Below are 19,999 nucleotides of genomic sequence, written 5' to 3'. Positions count from 1 at the left end.
TATTGCTTACCTGAATGGGGATGACTAAAAAAACGGACATTTGGTTGTAAATTTACACTGTGCGCATTGACCATATCTATAGTTACCTTCAGGGACTGAAAAAGGATTATCAGACCGTTCAGAACCTTGATCTGCTCTCACTAACATTTGTCGCAAATTAAGGGCTTGTTTTAAAACAATTACCTGTATGTGTACGTGTTTATTAAAGACTTTTGAGAGCTAAAGTGGCAGTGTGCCGATTTACTTTTGATCTTTTGCTACTGTGTTTAGTTTTTGATCGAGCACCTGCCTTCGAGATTTTTTTGATGTGCGCACATTTCTGTTTTTTTGTTTCCTTAATTGATGTTCAACACACATAAATAAATATGCAAAAATCTCAAAATATTTAGTCAAGGTTTTCATAAGCTTTTAAGCCAACTTTGGATTAAACATGGACAAACCTAATGTTGGGTTTAAAATAAAATTTTATTTAACTCTGCTCAACTGTTGGGTTAGTCCATATTTGACTGGGTTAATTGCTGGGTTATTGCTGGGTTAATACAATCCAGTATTTATTAGAGAGTGTACGATTTCAGTTGTTTTGCTTCAGCAACTTTTTCTTTTTCCTTTCTTGATTGACATCATGTGCTTTGTTTGTGTACAATATTTGTTCTCAGTTTGTCATATATACATGTGCAATATCCCAGCTGTTTGGATTAAGCGTCTGCTTGTGTTTCTTCTGCAGGATGATAAGGATCTGGTTCATGAGTTTGTGATGGCGGAGGGACTCACGTGTCTTATTAAAGTGGGAGCTGAAGCTGATCAAAACTACCAAAACTACATTCTCAGAGGTACAGTAGACATTACAACACAGTAAACCCTTATTTAAGGTTTTGCAAATAGGTCAATCTTTATGCTCAATTGTTTCAAAATATACATTTTCAAATGAATGAGGTCATACAAATATGTATGAACTAGCCACCAACTGACCTAAAAGTAAAATGCTTGTATTCTCCTTCAAGATCCTGTGTAACTATAAATAGAATATAGTCAACTGTATAAGGGCATCACGGTGGCACAGTGGGTAGCACTATCGCCTCACAGCAAGAAGTTCTCTGGTTCAAGCCCCAGCTGGGTCAGTTGGCATTTCTGTGTGGAGTTTGCATGTTGTCCACGTGTCCACATGGTTTCCTCCGGGTGCTCTGGTTTCCCCCACAGTCCAAAAACATGCGCTATAGGTGAATTGAATAAGCTAAATTGGCCGTAGTGTATGTGTGTGAATGAGTGTGTATGGGTGTTTCCCAGTGTTGGGTTGCAGCTGGAAGGGCATCCGCTGCGTAAAACATGCTGGATAAGTTGGCGGTTCATTCCACTGTGGCAAACCCTGATTAATAAAGAGACTAAACAGAAAAGAAAATTAGCAACTGTATAAACTTCCAGAGATATTAAATACCCAATTTAGATTGTAATGTTATTGTTGTCATAATATTTCCTACAAATGATTCAGAAGGTTACATTATAAAACATCTCAATACACATAGTAATAAATAAAATGTCATTTGTAATTTACACTATTATGCAAAAGATTTTTTATGAATACTTTTACAATACTTTGGACTTGAGACGCAGAGAGGAGTTGACAACAATGCAACAATGGGGTTCAAGTCTCGTGAAGAATGGTTCCAGAAAGTTGATAAAACAAAAACAAAATGCAAAAAAAATTAAATAAACAAGTAAATAACAGGTTGAGAATGTGGTAAGATCTGAAAAACTTTTCATTTTATGGATTGGTTTTAAAAACACTGTCAGTTGGGGTTAGTGAAGGCGTGGGTGGGTCAATCATTGTTTTTGAAAACACTATTGTTGGGTTTAGGGAAGGGGGTGGGTGCGGGGATGGGTCGGTCAGTCAACAGCGCCCTCTGGTCTCAAAAAGATATCAAAAAGCATGCACAGTGGCCTGCAAAAAATTGTACCTCCTGGGATGCATTTCACGCTCTCCATAAATGTATACAGGGGTACGTAACCATAATGAACCTGGGTTGTATTTTCAACATTAGTAATAGTAATTTAAAAAGTTTCTTCAGAGATTTGCTCCCAACATGGATCAGCTTTTTAAACAGATCATTTTAAGAAATGTAATATGCAGAATATTATCTTCATCAAAAATAATAAATACAAAAAAATCAAGAAATGTCAACACCACACACCCTAGTGTTCACTAAAGTGTATGTCCTGTAGTAAACTAACTTTTCATTTTGTTCACATTATGCCGCATACACGACATCACTGTCACTACAAACCACTACCACTATAGCACAATAGGAAACACCTATATATCAAACCACATCACAAGGACTCAATTTTCTACAACACAATAAATTTTAAAGCTGGGCACCAAACCTTTTCCACCCAGCATTATGAATTGCCAATAAAGCATCAGAATGTCTTCTTTTCCGCAGAGAGAGGGGTAACAGGGGGGTTGTTGAAATTCGGGTTTACGATCTGCAACATCCTGCCAAGCCTTTTTACTGGACGTTTAAGCATGTGAGCCCTGCTGTGAAATTCAGCTGACCACCTCTCCGGCCTGCAGCCTCGTCCCCAGACGGAGGAAGCTCTTAGCGGCCTGTTAACATGTCTGACCTTTCACCTCACATGCATGGGGAGAATAAATTAGCCAGGCCAACTATGAGCAATGCGTTTGTGAATGGCGATTATTGGGGTCAGTGCAGGATGTTACAGTGGCCCAGTAGTGGTTAACATAAGCATATTTTAAAAGCAAACATGCAGTTCACCACACATGGAGAAAGAATATGGATGAAGAAAAAACATGGTCTGACTTTATTTTGATGGTCCGTTGAATTTAAGTTGCATTGCATCTACATGCCAACTAATTCTCATTAGATTATAGGTAGACTGTCAGGTTACAGTTATAGTTAGTGTAAGTTGACATGAACTTGCAAAGTTTCTTATAGTCAGTTAAATGTCTATTGAAGGAGCATATCAACAGATATTAAGCAGACAGTCTACTAATACTCAAATGGACCATCAAAATAAAGTGTTAGCAAAAACATAATGGAACTTAAAAAGCAAACACAAGTTCACAACACAATAGAATCATGCCACAACACAATGGAATCAAGCCAAAACACAACTAAATTAAAAAAGCAAACATAAGAAACAAAATAAAGCCAAAACATTTATTCATTAGTATTAGTTTTGAACTTACAAGGTTTGATGCAAGCGGTTTCCTTAAATAGTTTGAGTTACCTTAACTTTTTGGGTTTTACAGTGTAGTCCCACAACATTCTGACACTTGATGACAGTTGAATACCCTGTGAGAAAAGTCTAGTGGCTGTGAATGACCTTTTTACAGTGCTATAATGTTAATGTTGATTTTGTGTGTTTACATAGATAAATATGGCTACGGTGTAAATGCACAGTACAGTTATGATCCTATTGCCACATTATATCGTTATGATAACATGATATCATTGCCTTCCGTGATTTCCTAAATACCATAAATACCAAAAACACAACTGAAATAACTACAGCAGTCGCAATTTGTCTAATCTTTTATGGAGTGAGATCGCAATGACATATGATGACGTGCAGGTGCTGTAGTGGTGTCCCATTTCTTAGGGGTAAATTTTGAATAAGATAAGCTGAATGAGATTCGAGTTCACTCTCTGTCAGCAGGTGGTTTTTGTTTGATTCTGTTGTGTTGTTACTTGATTCTGTTGTGTTGTGGCATATTTCCAATGTGTTGTGAACTTAAGTTAGCTTTTTTCAAATTTGACTGTGTTGTGCACTATTGGATCACCATGTGAAGTGCTTGCTCTGTTTGAATATGTGCACACGAGTGGTTCCATCTGAAGCGTGTTTGTGTGGTATACTTGTATATTTAAGCTGGAGGGTATCGACTTCCCTTTTTAAAAGATTGTTTGTGCATGTGGGTGGCGGGGTGTCTGTGTGTATACAAATGCATATACAAATACACAAAAGCAGAACATTACATTAGAGCTGTATGACGTATTGTATTTATTGTACGCTGTGTTCCAGAGTTAGTCGGTCTGGCATGGTGCTACTTTTGATCTTCACTTTGAATAGTTAGAACTTTTTATGGCTATAGAAAGTTATTATGGCATTGATGGGCTGTGTGATTGTCTAGCAAGCATTTGGTATTAAAAATGTTTATTAAAAATTGCTATTTAATATTTTAATATATAATATTTTATGTGCTAAAATATTTTTTTAATTAGACTGTTATATTATTAATATATTTTGAATCAAGAAATAAATGATCCAATATTTTGTAAGCAATTTAAAATGGCTTTAATAATAAATAATAATCAAAATAGTCAAACATTTTAATAATAATTATTTGTAGATTTTTTTCCTGATTTTACGATTGGTAAAACTGAATTTTTAGCAGCCTGTGGTGTTAGTGCATTATAAAGTGTATAATGATGCAGACATTTTAGCTGCTTAATAGTTGCTTTAACATAAATTGTTTTTAAAAATTCAAAATTCTTTGATGAACAAATATCAAAAGAAAAGCATTTATGTGAAAGATAACTATTTTGCTATATTATAAAGGTGCATTCTTGGGAAAACAAGAAAAAAAAAGCATTGCAAAATACTTGTGTATGCCTTATATTGTATTTTGTTTGCAGCAAATGTATTCCTAGCAAAAAGGCTACATGAATTCAGTGTTCATGAGTGTTTTGAGAAACTGCATAGTGATTTCTTCACTGGGCCTGTTTGTTTATAGTCAAAGCAGTTGGATTTAGAGGGTCAGGGACTGGCCTAAACACCAAATCCGCATGTTGAGACCTACTGGCACTCTGTGCAATTTACAGCCTGTCTGCAATGACAATCGCTTTCTCAAACCCACACACACACACACACACACACACACACACACACACACACACACACACACACACACACACACACACACACACACACAGACACACACACACACACAAAAAAGCTACTCATTACTCCCAATAGCATAATATTTCAGCTAGCACAAAACAAAATAAATGGAAATACATTTTGTGCATCTGAAAGGCACACTGGTACAACATTTATGCTGGACGGTCACTAAAGAAGCATTTTTCTCACAAAAGTAGTAAGTGTTTCAGGTGTATTTTAAAGTGAAGCAGGCAGTCGCTATTATTCCTTTCCATTATTTTCAAGTTTCCACACCCAGATGATTCATGCTACTGCTATGCTTTGATGAACTCTCAGAACATCCCAGAACACCTTTGAGAAACAGTGTGCAATTTTATCTCAAACTGAGCCTGTGTGAGTCCCTAAAATATTTGTTATATTTAAAGCTACCTTTTTTAAAGGTACACTCAACGTTTGGTTTGAAAATCTTGTAATCTCAAGTAAAACGGTTAAGTTTTGTCATTTTTGTATCCATTCAGCTGCTTGTAACGAAAGCACTTTTAGCTTAGCTTACCATGGATCATGGAATTGGATTAGACCATTAGCATCTTGTTAAAACAAAAAAAAAAAAAATCTAACAAGATTTTAGATTTTTTTTCTATTTAAAGCTTGACTCTATTGTAGTTACATTGTTTACTAAAACTGATGTAAAATGAAAGTTGAAATTTTCGTGGCCATTATAGCTAGAGATATATACACTAGATATCGTATACAAGCCCAGAGTATGCGTCAATGCCGCCACCACATTTGTACAGCACTCCCAGGATAAAAGTCATTCAACCGCACTTAATCAAGACTATCTGAAAATGCTGGACTTTTGCATTACGTATGGGTGTAGTAACAAGCAAACAAAGAAAACACAGCATAAAGGCATCACATTTCATAGGTAAGATTTCGTTTTTTTAACGATTTTGTATGTTATGAACTTTTTTGCTCAACAAGTGTTATTGATGATAATACAGTCTTTTACTGGACTGACCATAAAGCAAAGTAGCACCAACTTGCACTAAATTCCAGGCTCATGGTAGAGATTGTTGAAAAAAATCAGCAAACAATGTAAATGAAATATGTCAACACGACGCTGATGCCAGATCTTGTATTATTGTCGACTAAGTGAAGTAACGGCTAGTTTTTGAAGTAACTTGACATAATGATGACGTATAAGTGCCTGAAGCCTCAATGTGCACACTTTCCACCCTAAATTATTGAACAGTACAAATGTTATATACCATTTAGATCAGAAAGATGGATATGCACATTGAGACGTCGGGATATCGATGAATCACGAGTCATTCATAACGGGGATTCATTCACAAAAAAATTGCCCCCTCCGTTAGAATGAAAAGTGAAAGAGGGAGATGGGGTGTGTTTCAGGACACGGATTACATCAAATTTAACAGGGAGGGAGGATAATACATTTCCATGCACACAAACACGCGCTCTTTGTTGACAATGCCCATGCAGTCACTTTTCCATTGATATAGAAAAGTGATGTACAATTATAATTTTTGTAATTTAAAAGAAAAATTGCATGCTGACCACCGGGAAAACTCCTGATCATAGATTTATGTATATTACTGCTCAGGATGGCCAGTCCTCCACTGCACCCTCACATTCATTTCAAAGGAGCGCTACCCTGTACTAATGTGAAACTACTAATGTCCATATGTGAAAAAGTGTTCCTTTAAAGTCTGCTTGAAATCAACAATGTTTATTTCACTAGCTCATTTTAAAAGTAGGCAAAAAACTAAGAAAGTCTATTAGCCATTATAGATTTATTAGCAATATATATTTATTTAACATCAGTTACCTTTAACTATTGACTTCCACAGAAGGAAAAATAAATACTATGGAAGTCAATGGTTACAGGTTTCCAGCTTGCTTCAAAATATCATCTTTTGTGTTCAACAGAAGAAAAAAGACAAACCAGTTTGGAACAAGTAAAGGTTGAGTAAATGATCACAATTTTCATTTTTTTGGTGAACTATCTACTTAAAAAGGAAAAATATTTCATTAATTTCGAATCGAGATGCTAATAGTCTAATCCTATTCAATTATTTATGCTTGGCTAATAGTGTTTCTATAGCAGAGAACTGCAAATATGCAGATATTCTAACAATCTATCGATAAACACACCTTCTGCTCTCGCTAAGCACAGCTGTGGGTTGCCGATTAAATGAAAAGCGAGTTGAAAGCTAAGTGGCGGAAGTCTGCCGCCATTTTCATATCAAATTTAAAGGAGACTGAGGCGATAATTTAGTAGTGTACAGTTCATGAGCTAAAAAGTTTAAGGGGGCCTGAATGGAAATATAGGGGGGCTAAAGTGACGGCATTATAATTTTACCTGAATGTTCTGCGAGACATCATTCAGTTGAATTGTCGTCGTCTTCAAAAAACTCTCACGAAATTTTCTCACAGCTGCTGCGGTCGTCAGGACGCGGGGATTAGTGCAAGTTAAACAAAAATGCACCAATTGCAGCAAATTAAGATGCAAGTTTAAAAAAAAAACATTTGGCATACAGTTAAAGGGGACACGAATACTCATAAATTAGGGAAGTTTAATCAGCAAAACAAGTATACAGAGGGTGTCCGCAATTATTGATCCTCAGAAGTCATAATGCCCTTGTGGAAAAAAGTAGGCATATGTACTATACGTGCATATAGCCCCGACTACACCACTGGTTAAGATCCTCTCTTAGTGTTAGTTTGGTACAAAGGAATGATGTGCAAAAAAGACCCGCCCCTTACTTAATATTCTGTCTTTGTTACAGGAAGTACATCAACATACTGAAATAAGTTTAAGAAACCTTCGGTTCACACAGGCTTTATTGTAAAAATAAAAAAAAACACAGTTGAAATGAAGTTGTATTGTCATGGTGAGGCCTGCTTTCAATGTGTTTACGTGCAATCAGAGCTTGTGCCCTGGTTATAGGTTTGAACCCACACTGACACAAACAACCCAGTTGATTAAGACTCCAAATGCCAAGCTGCCATCTGGGACTGAGAGAAACTGAAAGAGAATGAGAGATACAACGAGAAAGATGATGATGGCAAGCTGTCTAAATGATAGCTTCAATCCCGTCCCGTTTTTTTTTTTTTATCACTCATTTGCACGTTGTTTACTTGATTTGTCTCTGTTTTTGGTGTTTTTGTGCGAGTTGGTTGTTTGTTTGGAAATGGATTGATCTGGCTGTGGGAAAGAGCTGCTGTTGTAGCCTCTCTTCTCTGTAACCTGGCTCACAGATGACCTAGTTTCCCATGAGCAGAAGAAGAAACACACGCTGTGGTAATCTTTTTTTTTTTTTACAGTGTTCTTTTGTGGGGTCCAAAAGTCAAAAGCCTAAAACCACATAGTAAAAGTGAATTGTCTCATTATAAACTGTAGACAGAAATTTTTTTTTGTTTTTATTTCCTAATATTTAATATGCTGTACTCAGCAGTTTAGTTTGTTGCAGAAGTACCCACTTTTTGGGGTGTTCACACAGTATAAACAGAAAAAGATTTTAATTTGATGGACTGCCATTAGTATTAACTTAATTAGCTTTCACTTAAGATCAGCGTCTTACTTCTAGTCCAGCAATGTCTTAATGTAAATTAAGAACCACTTTTCCTAGCTCCGAATTTGTGCTATAATTGTCGAAAGACAAAGGGCCCTATCAAACAGCTGGTGCAATGCAGCACAAGGCACGATTTTTGCTAGTTTCAGCCCGGAGTAGGTATCATTTTCACATCCTGGCACATTTTATAGGCCGCAACATTGACCAATTAAAGCTGGTCAAAAGTCAATGGTGTTTTCTTTTATTTTATTTATTTATTTATTTGTTAATTAAATCTTTTAGAAAGTTTTATTTTTATGGTAGTGATATGCAGTGATATGTGAGTCTATATGCATACATGTTGCTTATTACACACACAGGAATGCGCAGCAGCACACAAACATCTGTAAATATGAAAAATGTAAAAGAATATTATTCTCTACATAAATATTAAAACCATTTGGTAGAATCCAACTTATTTAATAGATGGTCTGCTTGTTTCCTCACTAGTGAATTCAGTTTTTCCGCTTACGATTTCTGCCATGAACATAGAGCTGTGCAATTAATCGAAGACTCAGTTTTCAGTGGCTTCTAACGATTATGAAAAAACATTAATTGAGATGAAACGATTATTGCATCATATACTGCCCCCTTTCCAGTTGTACCCATTTGTTGCTCTGCAAAACTCAGTTTCACGTGAAAATTACTAAAAGCATGTACTTTAATGTAACTTTTGCAGCACAGGATGCACATTATTCATTGATGTACATTCGAGTCATTCATGTTTTTAAAAGCGTGAAAGACATCACATGCTGTTGTGTGTGTGTGCGCGCGCTCAGCCTCAGAGACAAGCAGAGCACACACATCTAAAGTCATCTGAATGTGAGCGATTTACTGGTCAAATACATGCGAATTTATGTAATAAACAAACGAGTTAAGAATCAAATGACATGTGAAAGTGAAACCATAAATCTGAATGCTACTGCTCTTAAAGTGACCGCACAATATTCCTCCTGCCGACTAGTATTATCATTAATCAAACAACAGAAGGACAAAATCACTCACTGCTCTTGACTGAAGCACTATTGTAGCTATAATTAATGTTTTTTTTTCTTACAGTGAAGATGCTTAAAGCACAGTTTGTTTCATATTTTTATTCTATTGCATTTATTTCCCTTTTGTTATTTACAGTGAGGAAAATAACTGCATACATACAGTTGCAGTCAGAATTATTAGCCCTCCTGAATTATTAGCCACCCTTCCCCCAAATTTCTGTTTAACTGAAAGAAGATTTATATTTCAACGCATTTCTAAACATAATAGATTTAGTGTAATAACTAATTTCTAATAACAGTGGTTTGTTCTGTAGACAATCCAAAACAAATATTGTTTAAGGGGGCTAATAATATTGACTTTAAAATAGGTTTCAAAATATTTAAACCTGCTTTTATTCTAGCCAAAATAAAACAAATAAGCCTTTCTTCAGAAGAAAAAAAAAAATTATAGGATATACTGCGAAATAAAATTCTTTCTCTGTTAAACATAATTTGGGAAATATTTATAAAAAAAAATTCACAGGAGGGCAAATAATTTTGATTTCTACTACATATCGTTTTAAATTATCTTGATTACAATTATGACCAAAATAATTGTGATTATGATTTTTCCCATAATTGAGCAGCCATACATGTAAATAACAAATCCACCATGGCATGACCGCATCTTGCTTTTAAAGGGACACTCTTAAAGGTAATGCCCAAAAAACACAAATTAGGAGAATAAGGACAACCCTTTTAAACTTTTTGTAGTAAATAGCAAAAGTGGAATTGTGTGGCTTTTGGCAGTTTAAGCATTCAGAATCAGTGGTTCAAAATAAATTATTTGCTTAGGCATTTTCACAGTATTGACGCTCGGTGAGGACCCCTAGCTGTTGATTTGCAACTCGGGTCGGGTCTTTTGGTGCTTTTGGTCATTCACTCATTAGATGGACACAAAGGTAACCAATAGCATTTGAAAGCTAAAACTGACATAAGACACTTTTCTGGCAGCAATATTTGAATTTATTACAGACAACATCTGATCTGTGCAGTGAATGGAAACAACAATCACATCAATTCCTTCCAGAAATATCTCTGGCTTCCTAGGAAGATTGGAAAATTGCTAATGATTTACATGATGCCAAAGGTTTCTCATTTAAAGCAACAGAAGACCCGGTACATTGTAAAACAATGCCGGATGGGTACCCCAAGCATCAAAGAGGGGTCCTGACGGAGAAGGGGTCCTGACTGAGAGTCAATATGTGACGAGTTTTAGCAAAGCAGTGTTTCAAAAGCTCCCTATACAATGCAGTTTCAATTACATTTATATTTTTGCATTCCCTGTCAATCAGATGTATTGTTATAGCCATTCACTACTATAAAAACACAACAGATGCACAGATCTAAATGTGTTTGTCTATCATATCTGCTTGTTCTCTTTGGGGAAGATGACATACCATAATGAGATAAGGCAGCTCTTCTGCTGGGCCACTCTTGCTGGCTGCGTTGAGCACCTGGGGTATCGTTGATAGGAATACTAGAGGCCTGAGATTTCAGAGCCATCACTCTCAGCCAAACGCATGAAAACACATGTCAAAGTTGGGTTCATGCCACAGCGTAAATCTGGGTTTACACCTTCCCTCTTAACACACTCTGTGTTCTGTCCAGCACATTTCACGCTTATGATTCTATTTTGCTCTATATGTGAAAACCATGGTATACAGGCAGACAAGCACATTCAGCTTTATAGATTGACACTACAGACTGAATGTAAAATGCTAGCCCGACACATACGGTGTGGTCCTGTTAGACCACATAGAGAGTCTGAAGAAGATGACTTGTAAAGCTGGAAGTTAACGCAAATTTTAAGTGACAATTATTATCATACATATGCATGAGTGTGTGTTATTTTAGCATTTTTTATTATTGTGAATTACTTTACTATGTCTTCTATCAAGTTTCTTTTATTATTATCCATCCAATTACCAATTACAAAATGATTAATCAGTAAAACTGAACATAAACTCTCATAATAACAAAGAAATTATTGTCCAGCAAATTTGAATTAGGCTAGAATTAGGCTTCCTTCCTTCCATCCTTCTGTCCTTCCTTCATTAATTAATTCAGATATTATATATGTAATCCACTTATATACAATGTATATAATCTCGAACTTCTAGAACTTACACAGTATGTGAATGTTTGCACTATGGAGCATTTCTGATTTTCATTAAATTATAATATATTTAACATAACTCAATTTACATGACATCATTTCATTTCAACATTCGAAGCATCAAGACTTTCAGTTCTCCTCTAAAATTGCTGCTAAAAATCCACACGCCCTCTACATTTAGTGTCTCTCTGTGGGCCCTATGACTGAAGCCCCTGACACGTGCTCCTAGGGGCAAGAGGCCTCTCGCTGCCTTACTTTTCTAGACCTGAGGGAGCTTTTTTCCCCAAAACCCCATCACAGTGGCTGAGCCTGGGGTCCCACAACCATCTGGACTCCACCAACCCAGATCCATTTTATGAGAGAGCAGAGGGAGATGAAATTAGCAGGAAGAAAGCATGAGAATGTTTATCACTCCATTTCTGATGACAGAGTTACGGAGTGGACTAGTAGGCAGTTAACATCAATGGCCATCTTTGTAACTCCTCAGAGTGCCCTGAAAGCCAGTTCTGCCCTCAAATCTCACGTTTTTGTGGTCAACAGATAGATGTGCTGTTAAATTGATTTTAAGTGTCTGTGTAAAGGCTTTTCTTGTAAAATGTCTGATTTCGAGTAAAAAGTCTTTCCTAATGTGTCTGGGTGGTGCAGGATGTCTATATTAGAATTACATTTCAGTCCAAAACAAAGATTCTGTCATCATTTAGTTGCCCTCATGCCATTTCAGAGTTCAAAGAATGAATTATTCTTATTATTAAAATTAATGAAAAAATTTGTCAAAATTGTCCATTTTAGTCAGGCTGCTGCTCCAACAAGTGCACACTGCTTGTTAAACCAAGCAGCATTTGCCATGCTCAAAAATAAAATAAATAAACACCAAACAAACAAAGATGGGTTCAAGTACAAGTGTCTTTATTGACCAGAGGTCATAGAAGGATAAGTGCTAGTAAAGTCCAAAACAGAATTCATAAGTGATCAAATGATGTAGCTGAAATTTGATCCAAAACAAACAGTCATTAAAACAGCCGAAACCAAGAAGAACAGCTCAGGGTATCCAGTGAAACACCCCAGAGTCCTGACAAGACGCACAGAGTCATAACCAACAATACTGAATGACAACGCAGTAAAGAAATGCCACGGAAATGAGCCACAGCTGGAGCAGCTGATCGTTGTTAAACAATGAACCACGTGACCACAACAACAGACACGCAACATCAACGCACGTGGAGGTAAGCAAAACATAACCACGTGACAACAGAAAGTACGCAGAACTTAGAATATATATGCGTGTCTGTGTGATGTATGTAAAATTTGGCCCAGGACAACGTTTTTTTTTTTTTTTTTTGCATCTGGCCCTTGGCCCAAAAAGTTTGGACACCCCTGGTTTAGAGCATTCCATTTAAACCCATTAAGATGTTCTGCCAGTAGTAGACAATTGTGTGGCATAATCAATAGCTGTGTTTTCATCCACCTATTTTTATGCGCATTTTTTTGTTGATGCTCATAAATAAACAGTTGACAATAAACAGTTGATGTAAACGCCTAGATGCAGATCAATTTTGAAAATGTGCAGAAATAATGTATGTGCATAAATTAGTAGGATAAACTAGTGATGGCATGGTGGGCAGCTACTCCAATGTGTCGTTTGAAGTCATGTGATTTTGTTATAAGAGATCATGTGATGATAAAAATGTGTGTGAATGGACAAACCAGCAAGCTGAGCACATTGTAAAGCATCTGTAATGTTGTTTTGGTCATTCTAAAATGCCTTAACCGTTTCAGTATTAGTGTTATTATATTCTTAATTACCTCCTGAACTGTCAAGAGTGTCTTTATTGTGTGTCGGCATTGTCTTCTGAGGCACCAGTAATTTATTAAATGAAGAAAAGATTGACGCATCTTCTCCTACCTCAATAAATTCCATTTTTACTTTTGATATTTGACACAAGTAAGTCAAGAAGTGACGGTTTTGTTCTCTTTGACTCGTTGGATGGAAACGCTGCCTTATTCACAAATCTTTTATGCGATATTCCAGTTTTGCGCATAAATTTAATTTGCATCTTTGGATGGAAACATAGCTAATAGGAACAAGACGGAGGGAAATTAGCAAGTGAAGGGCATAAAAAAACTGGACTTTAATGCAGCCTAATAGTGTGAATGAATGATTCAATGACGGATTTTGCTGCCACCTACTGTACTAGTGGTTTTAGTACCATATTTAGACTACTGCACATACCTGCACAAAAACACTCCACAACATGTTGTTTAAATATGCAGATAATATATCCAGTCACACACAAACTAGCACTAACAGTACCAACACTGAAATCAAACAAACCCTGAATCAGACTAGTTAATATAGTGACATGCCTGTTAGTACACTAAAATAACTGAGGCTGCTTTATACCCTGAACCTGGCCAAGAGAGAGACAGAGATGAATCAGGCTACGGCTCTTTGCGATTTTAAATCATGTGAGGGCCAGAATAATGCTCCCCTACCAGCCCTAAGTCTCCCTCACCCTGTCCAGCTATCACAGAGATGTTTATGGAAAAGAGATTCATGCTGATGATATTTGTGTATGGTGTATTGTTTGAAAGATGGCACAGCAGACTAAGTAGCTATACTTTCGACTGTATATGTTTCTGTTTGCTTTCTACAGTGTTTCACACAATATGATTTATTACAAACAAGTGACCACCAGCGTGAATTTTCGCATAGTTTCTTTGTTTTAGTCATAGCTGTTGTATTTTGGCAGAGAAGAATGTAGTCAATATTTTGTCATGTTTTTATTCACTCATTTTGGTCTATTGTACTCGCTCTGAAATGGAATGTAAATTTACTTCAACTGTATTCTAGATTGTGATAAACAAAGAAAAGAAGAAAAGCAAAAAGAAGAACATAAAAAACACCTTAATGGGTTCTGTCATCATTTACTGTTCGTTCAATGCAAAAGAAGTTATTTTGAAAAATGTTGAAAACCTGTAACATTGAATCAAGTCAATGGCTTCACTCTCAGAAATAAAGGTACAGGAGCTGTCACTGGGGCAGTACTTTTTCAAAAGATACATATTTGTACCTGAAGAGTCCACAGTGGTACCTTAAAGTATTATTAGTGCCCAAATGCACCTAAAACGTACCTTTAAGGTACCATTATGGACCCTTCAGGTACAAATATGTACTTTTTGAAAAGGTAATGCCCTAGTGACAGCTCCTGTACTTTTATTTCAGAGACTGTACGTGTTTCTAACATTTTTCTAAATATCTTGTTTTGTGTTAAACAGAAATAAAAATAAACCAAAGGTTTGAAACCAGAGTAAGTATTGAGTAAATTTTCATTCTTGGTGAAAAACTACTCCTATATAACAAAATAAATAGAAGTAAAAAAATAGTTAATAGCATAATAATAATAAAAAAAAAAAAAACATTACAAAAACGTATGTAAAAAACATAATTAAAAACATGTAAAAAACTTAAACATAATAATTCAATAATAGCAAACAATAATATCGGCAGTTCTCACAGCATTGGTGCAGTATTAATGATGAGATGAGGTCACGGGTCTGTATTTACTGAGTACTCTTCACCTACCAGTTTGTAATATAGCTTGTTCAAAAACTAAGCATACAGACAAGCATATTTATGGTATGGATCCAACAAGGTGACATGAACATTTCTCAAAGATTTTGGTCAATATTGGCATGATAACACCCCACAGTTAGGACAGCTGAGCACATCCATGATGTAAATCTCTTGTTACTTCACATACCAAAACTGCGCTCTTGGAAGTTCTGGTAACTGTGGACTCCTAGACATGTTCAAGAAGCCAGTTTCGGATCATTTGAGTTTTGTGCGTTATACCGATTGAAGTACGGTACAACACAGGGTCATTGGAAATACGTGCTTCAGGCTATATTTTTTTTAAATAACCGATGAATATTTCAGAGGCAGTGTGTGAATCTGAGTGAGAGACACAGCATGAGGTACAATATATATTTTTATTAATGTGTGAAAGTTGTTGACAAAAATTACGGCCTTTACTCCTATCAATGTTGTGCTGTTTCTCTTACCGGATCCCAATTGATTCTTCTCCACCCTCAGACAGATTACATTTTTTCTTTAATTATTATTATGAGATTAAATCTTATTTTACTCTCTCATAGTTAGTTAACACTTAGCAAGCTGTCCATTAGTAATGAAACAATGTAATTTTATTTCTGTCATGTGTACAAATGTTAATTTAACAATTAAATAATACATTATTTAGAAACTTACTCTGGATGGATTCTGCAGTGGATGGCTTCTTGTTATCAAACATGGGAATTCATTCAGTGCACATTCACTTTCAATTTCACAGTCCATTATGGGAATTCTCTAGCTGTTGCATGTACATTGATTGATTGAATGATCGTACTTCAGAACATCCACTATGGTTTCAGATACTATTCATGCACTATTTAAAAAGTAAAGTTGCAATTTTGCCCATGTCTACATCAATAAATTCATGTGCATTAATGCAACTGTGTGATTGGGTGATTGGATATTTACTTGAACAAGCAATTTTACGGGTGTAATTAATTAGGTTACCAGTAAAGATAAACATGGAATGTATGGTTAACCGTAAAGGTCAAATTTTTCCTCTCATGAAAGCGTCTAGATGGACACTTAGCTCTTGTTCCAGTAGAGAATCTCCAGAACTGGCACAACTGAGGCAACAAAACCCAGCACTATTTTCTTGTAATGAGTTCCCAGGAGAAGAGGAGCACATACTTTCCACATACACTCACCTAGAGAACTTCCCATTTTTCCTTTAAGTACAGTACACTTTTTTTTTTTCTTCATAAGAAATATCCTACTTATTTATGGTACTGTATAAGAGTATGCACTCATTATATTGTGCATATTATATTCCTGAGATAAACAACCTGTAGTGTAGTACTTTATCTTCCAGATGAATCGCAGTTCTTGCTGGAGATGACACACATTTTCTGGAAAAATGACGACCTCATGAGGTCAATGTCAATATATGGGAGGGGATCCCTAATAAGTGGAGTCCAGGCCTCCTCTGAGCCTCACTGAAGGGTTTCCCCCTTTGCTCAAGACTTAGAATCACACGGCTAAAACACAGACGAAACAAGACCTGATGGTCAACTGCCAAACACAGCAAACCACTGTAGATTCTCTACTGCTCATAGTACACGTGACCTAACGGTTTCAAGGTTCAAAACACATTTCAGACACTTCAAGAGATGGTTCAACCATGAACATTTTGTCATTCATACACCCTCCTGATGTTTCAAACCTATATGATTTTCTTTGCTCTGTGGAAAAGAGATTTTTTGAGTGTGCATTCGTCAGCTTTTTCCATGAAATAAAAGCACTGTGGCTTTAAAATGTATAAAATTACTTTAAAACAAAAAGTATCCTAAAAATGGCCCATACAACATGTGCATTATATGCTAAGTGTTCAGAGATCATAGTATAAATATAAAGTTTTTTTTAAAGAATAATTATTGAAAGAATTAAAAATAAAAAGATAGAATATAAGTATAAAAAATATTTAAAATTCTGTCATGGTTTACTCATCCTCCTCATGTTCCAAACCTGTTTTTTTTTTTTTTTTTTATTCTGAGGAATACAAAGAAATATATACTGCAGCTAATAGATCTTTGATTCCAAAGTATGTTTTGTTTCTGCTATGGATGTCAGTGGCTGTTTACACCAACATTCTTCACAACATCTTGTTTTGTTTTCAACCGAGGAAAAAAAAAACTAATTTTAGCTTAGAACCAGTTGAGTTGAAATTACATTTTTTTCGGGGGTAAACTATACATTGAAAGAGAGATGTTCAAAAAATGAAAAAAAAAAGTATTTAGTTATTTGCATATTTTATTTTTTATACTTTTGCATTGGAAAAAAAATGTATTGTAAGGGTAAATTTATTTATTTATTTATTTATTTTATTTTTTTGGACAGAATGAAATAGTACGGTGACCCGGAAAGGACGTGATGGTGGGGAAAAAATGATGGAAGAAAAAAAAAACTGGGTGGGAGAAAAAAAAAAAACAGAGTGATAGAAAAAAGATTATTTTTTTTTACATTTTTGCATTCCCTCGTAAAGCTGTCTTGCATTCTTTCGCAAAACTGTTTTTCCACAAACACTTCCTGTTCCCCTATTTTACCATTCTATCCCACTACCATCCTTTTATTAAGTATTAACCCATATTTCTCCCATATTCTTAATTTTGAAAGCACGTTGAAATTAATATAAAAATATCTGCATTCACTTTCTTTCCACTAAATCTGTGCGTCGATCATCGCCTTTCATATGCTACTTCTGAATTAGCGAATGCATGTATAAGTGCTGACTGACAGACGCACTTCATGTGATAAACTGATCCCAGATCAGCTTCTGTACACGCCATTTAAAGTGACACCTCTGTTATCAAACAAGTGAAGAGCAGCAAAAAAATCTCTTGTTTTGTTTGATAACAGAGGTCTCACTTTAAGACATCTATAATGAAAGCATTCCATTACTTTAGTGACTGTTTGTGCTCATTTAAGAGGAAATAAGTTGTGTTTAAAATAAAACATGCAGGACGGACATGTTTACATATTATTGAGTGTATTTGTCTGTTTAAACACACACCCAAATCCTAAAGTGTCCTGCACTTTCGCTTCTCTTTAAAATGGCGTGTACAGAAGCTGATCTGGGATGCGTACGTCAGTCAGCACTTGAAAATACTTAATGATAGGACGACAGCAGGATAGAATATTAAAATACGTGAGAATCCCGGCAAGAAACGGGAGGGCTGACAAGTATAAAGTGAACAGAAAGTGTTTGTGGAAAAACTGTTTTACTGAGGGAATGCAAAACATTTTTCCTATCACTATGTTTTTTTTTTCTCCAACCCAGTTTTTTTTTTCTTCCACCCATTTTTTTCTGCACAATCACGTCCCTTCCAGGTCTCTGTAAAATAGTTTTACATGATACTAGTAATTTTCTAAGCAAATTCAGTAATTTTGTAAAAGAGCATAATTGCAATCAGAATTATTAAACCCCCTTTGATTTTTTTTCTTTTTTAAATTGAAATATTTCCCAAATTATGTTTAACAGAGCAAGAAAATTTTCACAGTATGTCTAATAATATTTTTTCTTCTTGAGAAAGTCTTATTTGCTTTATTTCGGCTAGAATAAAAACAGTTTTTAATTTCTTAATCATTAAGGTCAAAATTATTAGCCCCTTTAAGCTATACTTTTATTCCCGATAGTCTACAGAACAAACCATTATTATACAATAACTTGCCTAATTACCCTAACCTGCCTAGTTAACCTAATTAACTTAGTTAAGCCTTTAAATGTGACTAAGCTGTATAGAAGTGTCTTGAAAGATATATAGTCAAATATTTTTTACTGTCATCATGGCAAAGATAAAATAAATCAGTTATTAGAAATGAGTTATTAAAACTATTATGTTTAGAAATGTGTTGAAAAGTCCTCTCTTCGTTAAACAGAAGTTGGGGGAAAAAATAAACAGGGGGCTAATAATTCAGGGGTTTAATAATTCTGATTGCAGCTGTATAGTATAGCAATGAGTATATGCCAAGTTTCGAAACTGAAAACTTTCATTTTGTACATTGTATACAAATAATGTAAAAATAAATATTGTAAAAGTATAGCTCTAAAAAGCTGTCCCTTTAAAAACCATGACAACAGTCTTCCCATAGTGTTCACTGTACCCCCCCCCCCCAACACACACACACACACACACAACAAAAACATCCTAGGTTCTTTTCACTTTTCGTCAACCATTTGCGGTTTGGATGGCATTAGCCTGAATCGATAGGAAAATATCCAGAGCATCAAAGCAGAAACAGTCTTTAGTCATTAAATACTTCCTCCATGTGTATATTATTGTGATGAATAACATGGGTCAGGTTCATTTCTGTACAAAGTGTTTACCAGAAGTGCCTTCTATTTTTACCATTAGGCTTAATTATACATATCCTCTAGCCAAGCATGCGAAACCTAAAAAAGCTGTGTAGCGTCACAATAAATAAGACTTCCTCTCTTATCCTTTAGTTTTCTTTCAACAAGAGTTTGTTCTAATGATCCCGTGAAGCCATTAACTTCCTGATTTGATTAAAGAGAGCGTGGTGATTGGAAACATACATCTGGAACAGGAGGGCATACGACACTCTCTGTACTGTGTGTGGCAGCAGCGCTTTGTGTTAGCATCTGCTCGAGTCTGTTTACTCTGTTGGGAACATTGTGGACGGCTGCGGCTTAGTTGGTGTGACTTTAAATCCAGAGCCTCAGTCT

At 35.6% G+C, this 19,999-nt stretch overlaps 1 protein-coding gene across 4 annotated transcripts in view; it reads left to right on the top strand.

Moving 5' to 3' along the window:
- Nucleotides 1–19,999, top strand: part of fhod3b (formin homology 2 domain containing 3b) — a 305,076-nt gene that overhangs the window by 188,680 nt on the left and 96,397 nt on the right. For all 4 annotated transcript variants that reach the window (XM_056476236.1, XM_056476235.1, XM_056476234.1 and 1 more), the window contains exon 5: nucleotides 725–830. In XM_056476236.1, coding sequence (XP_056332211.1) covers nucleotides 725–830 — 106 coding nt within the window. The remainder of the gene's footprint in view (nucleotides 1–724; nucleotides 831–19,999) is intronic.

Source organism: Danio aesculapii, chromosome 16 (genome assembly GCF_903798145.1).
Source record: "Danio aesculapii chromosome 16, fDanAes4.1, whole genome shotgun sequence".
NCBI classification, from domain to species: Eukaryota; Metazoa; Chordata; class Actinopteri; order Cypriniformes; family Danionidae; genus Danio; species Danio aesculapii.
Note: the sequence above shows the minus strand (reverse complement) of the source record. Positions and strands in the feature narration are given on the sequence as shown.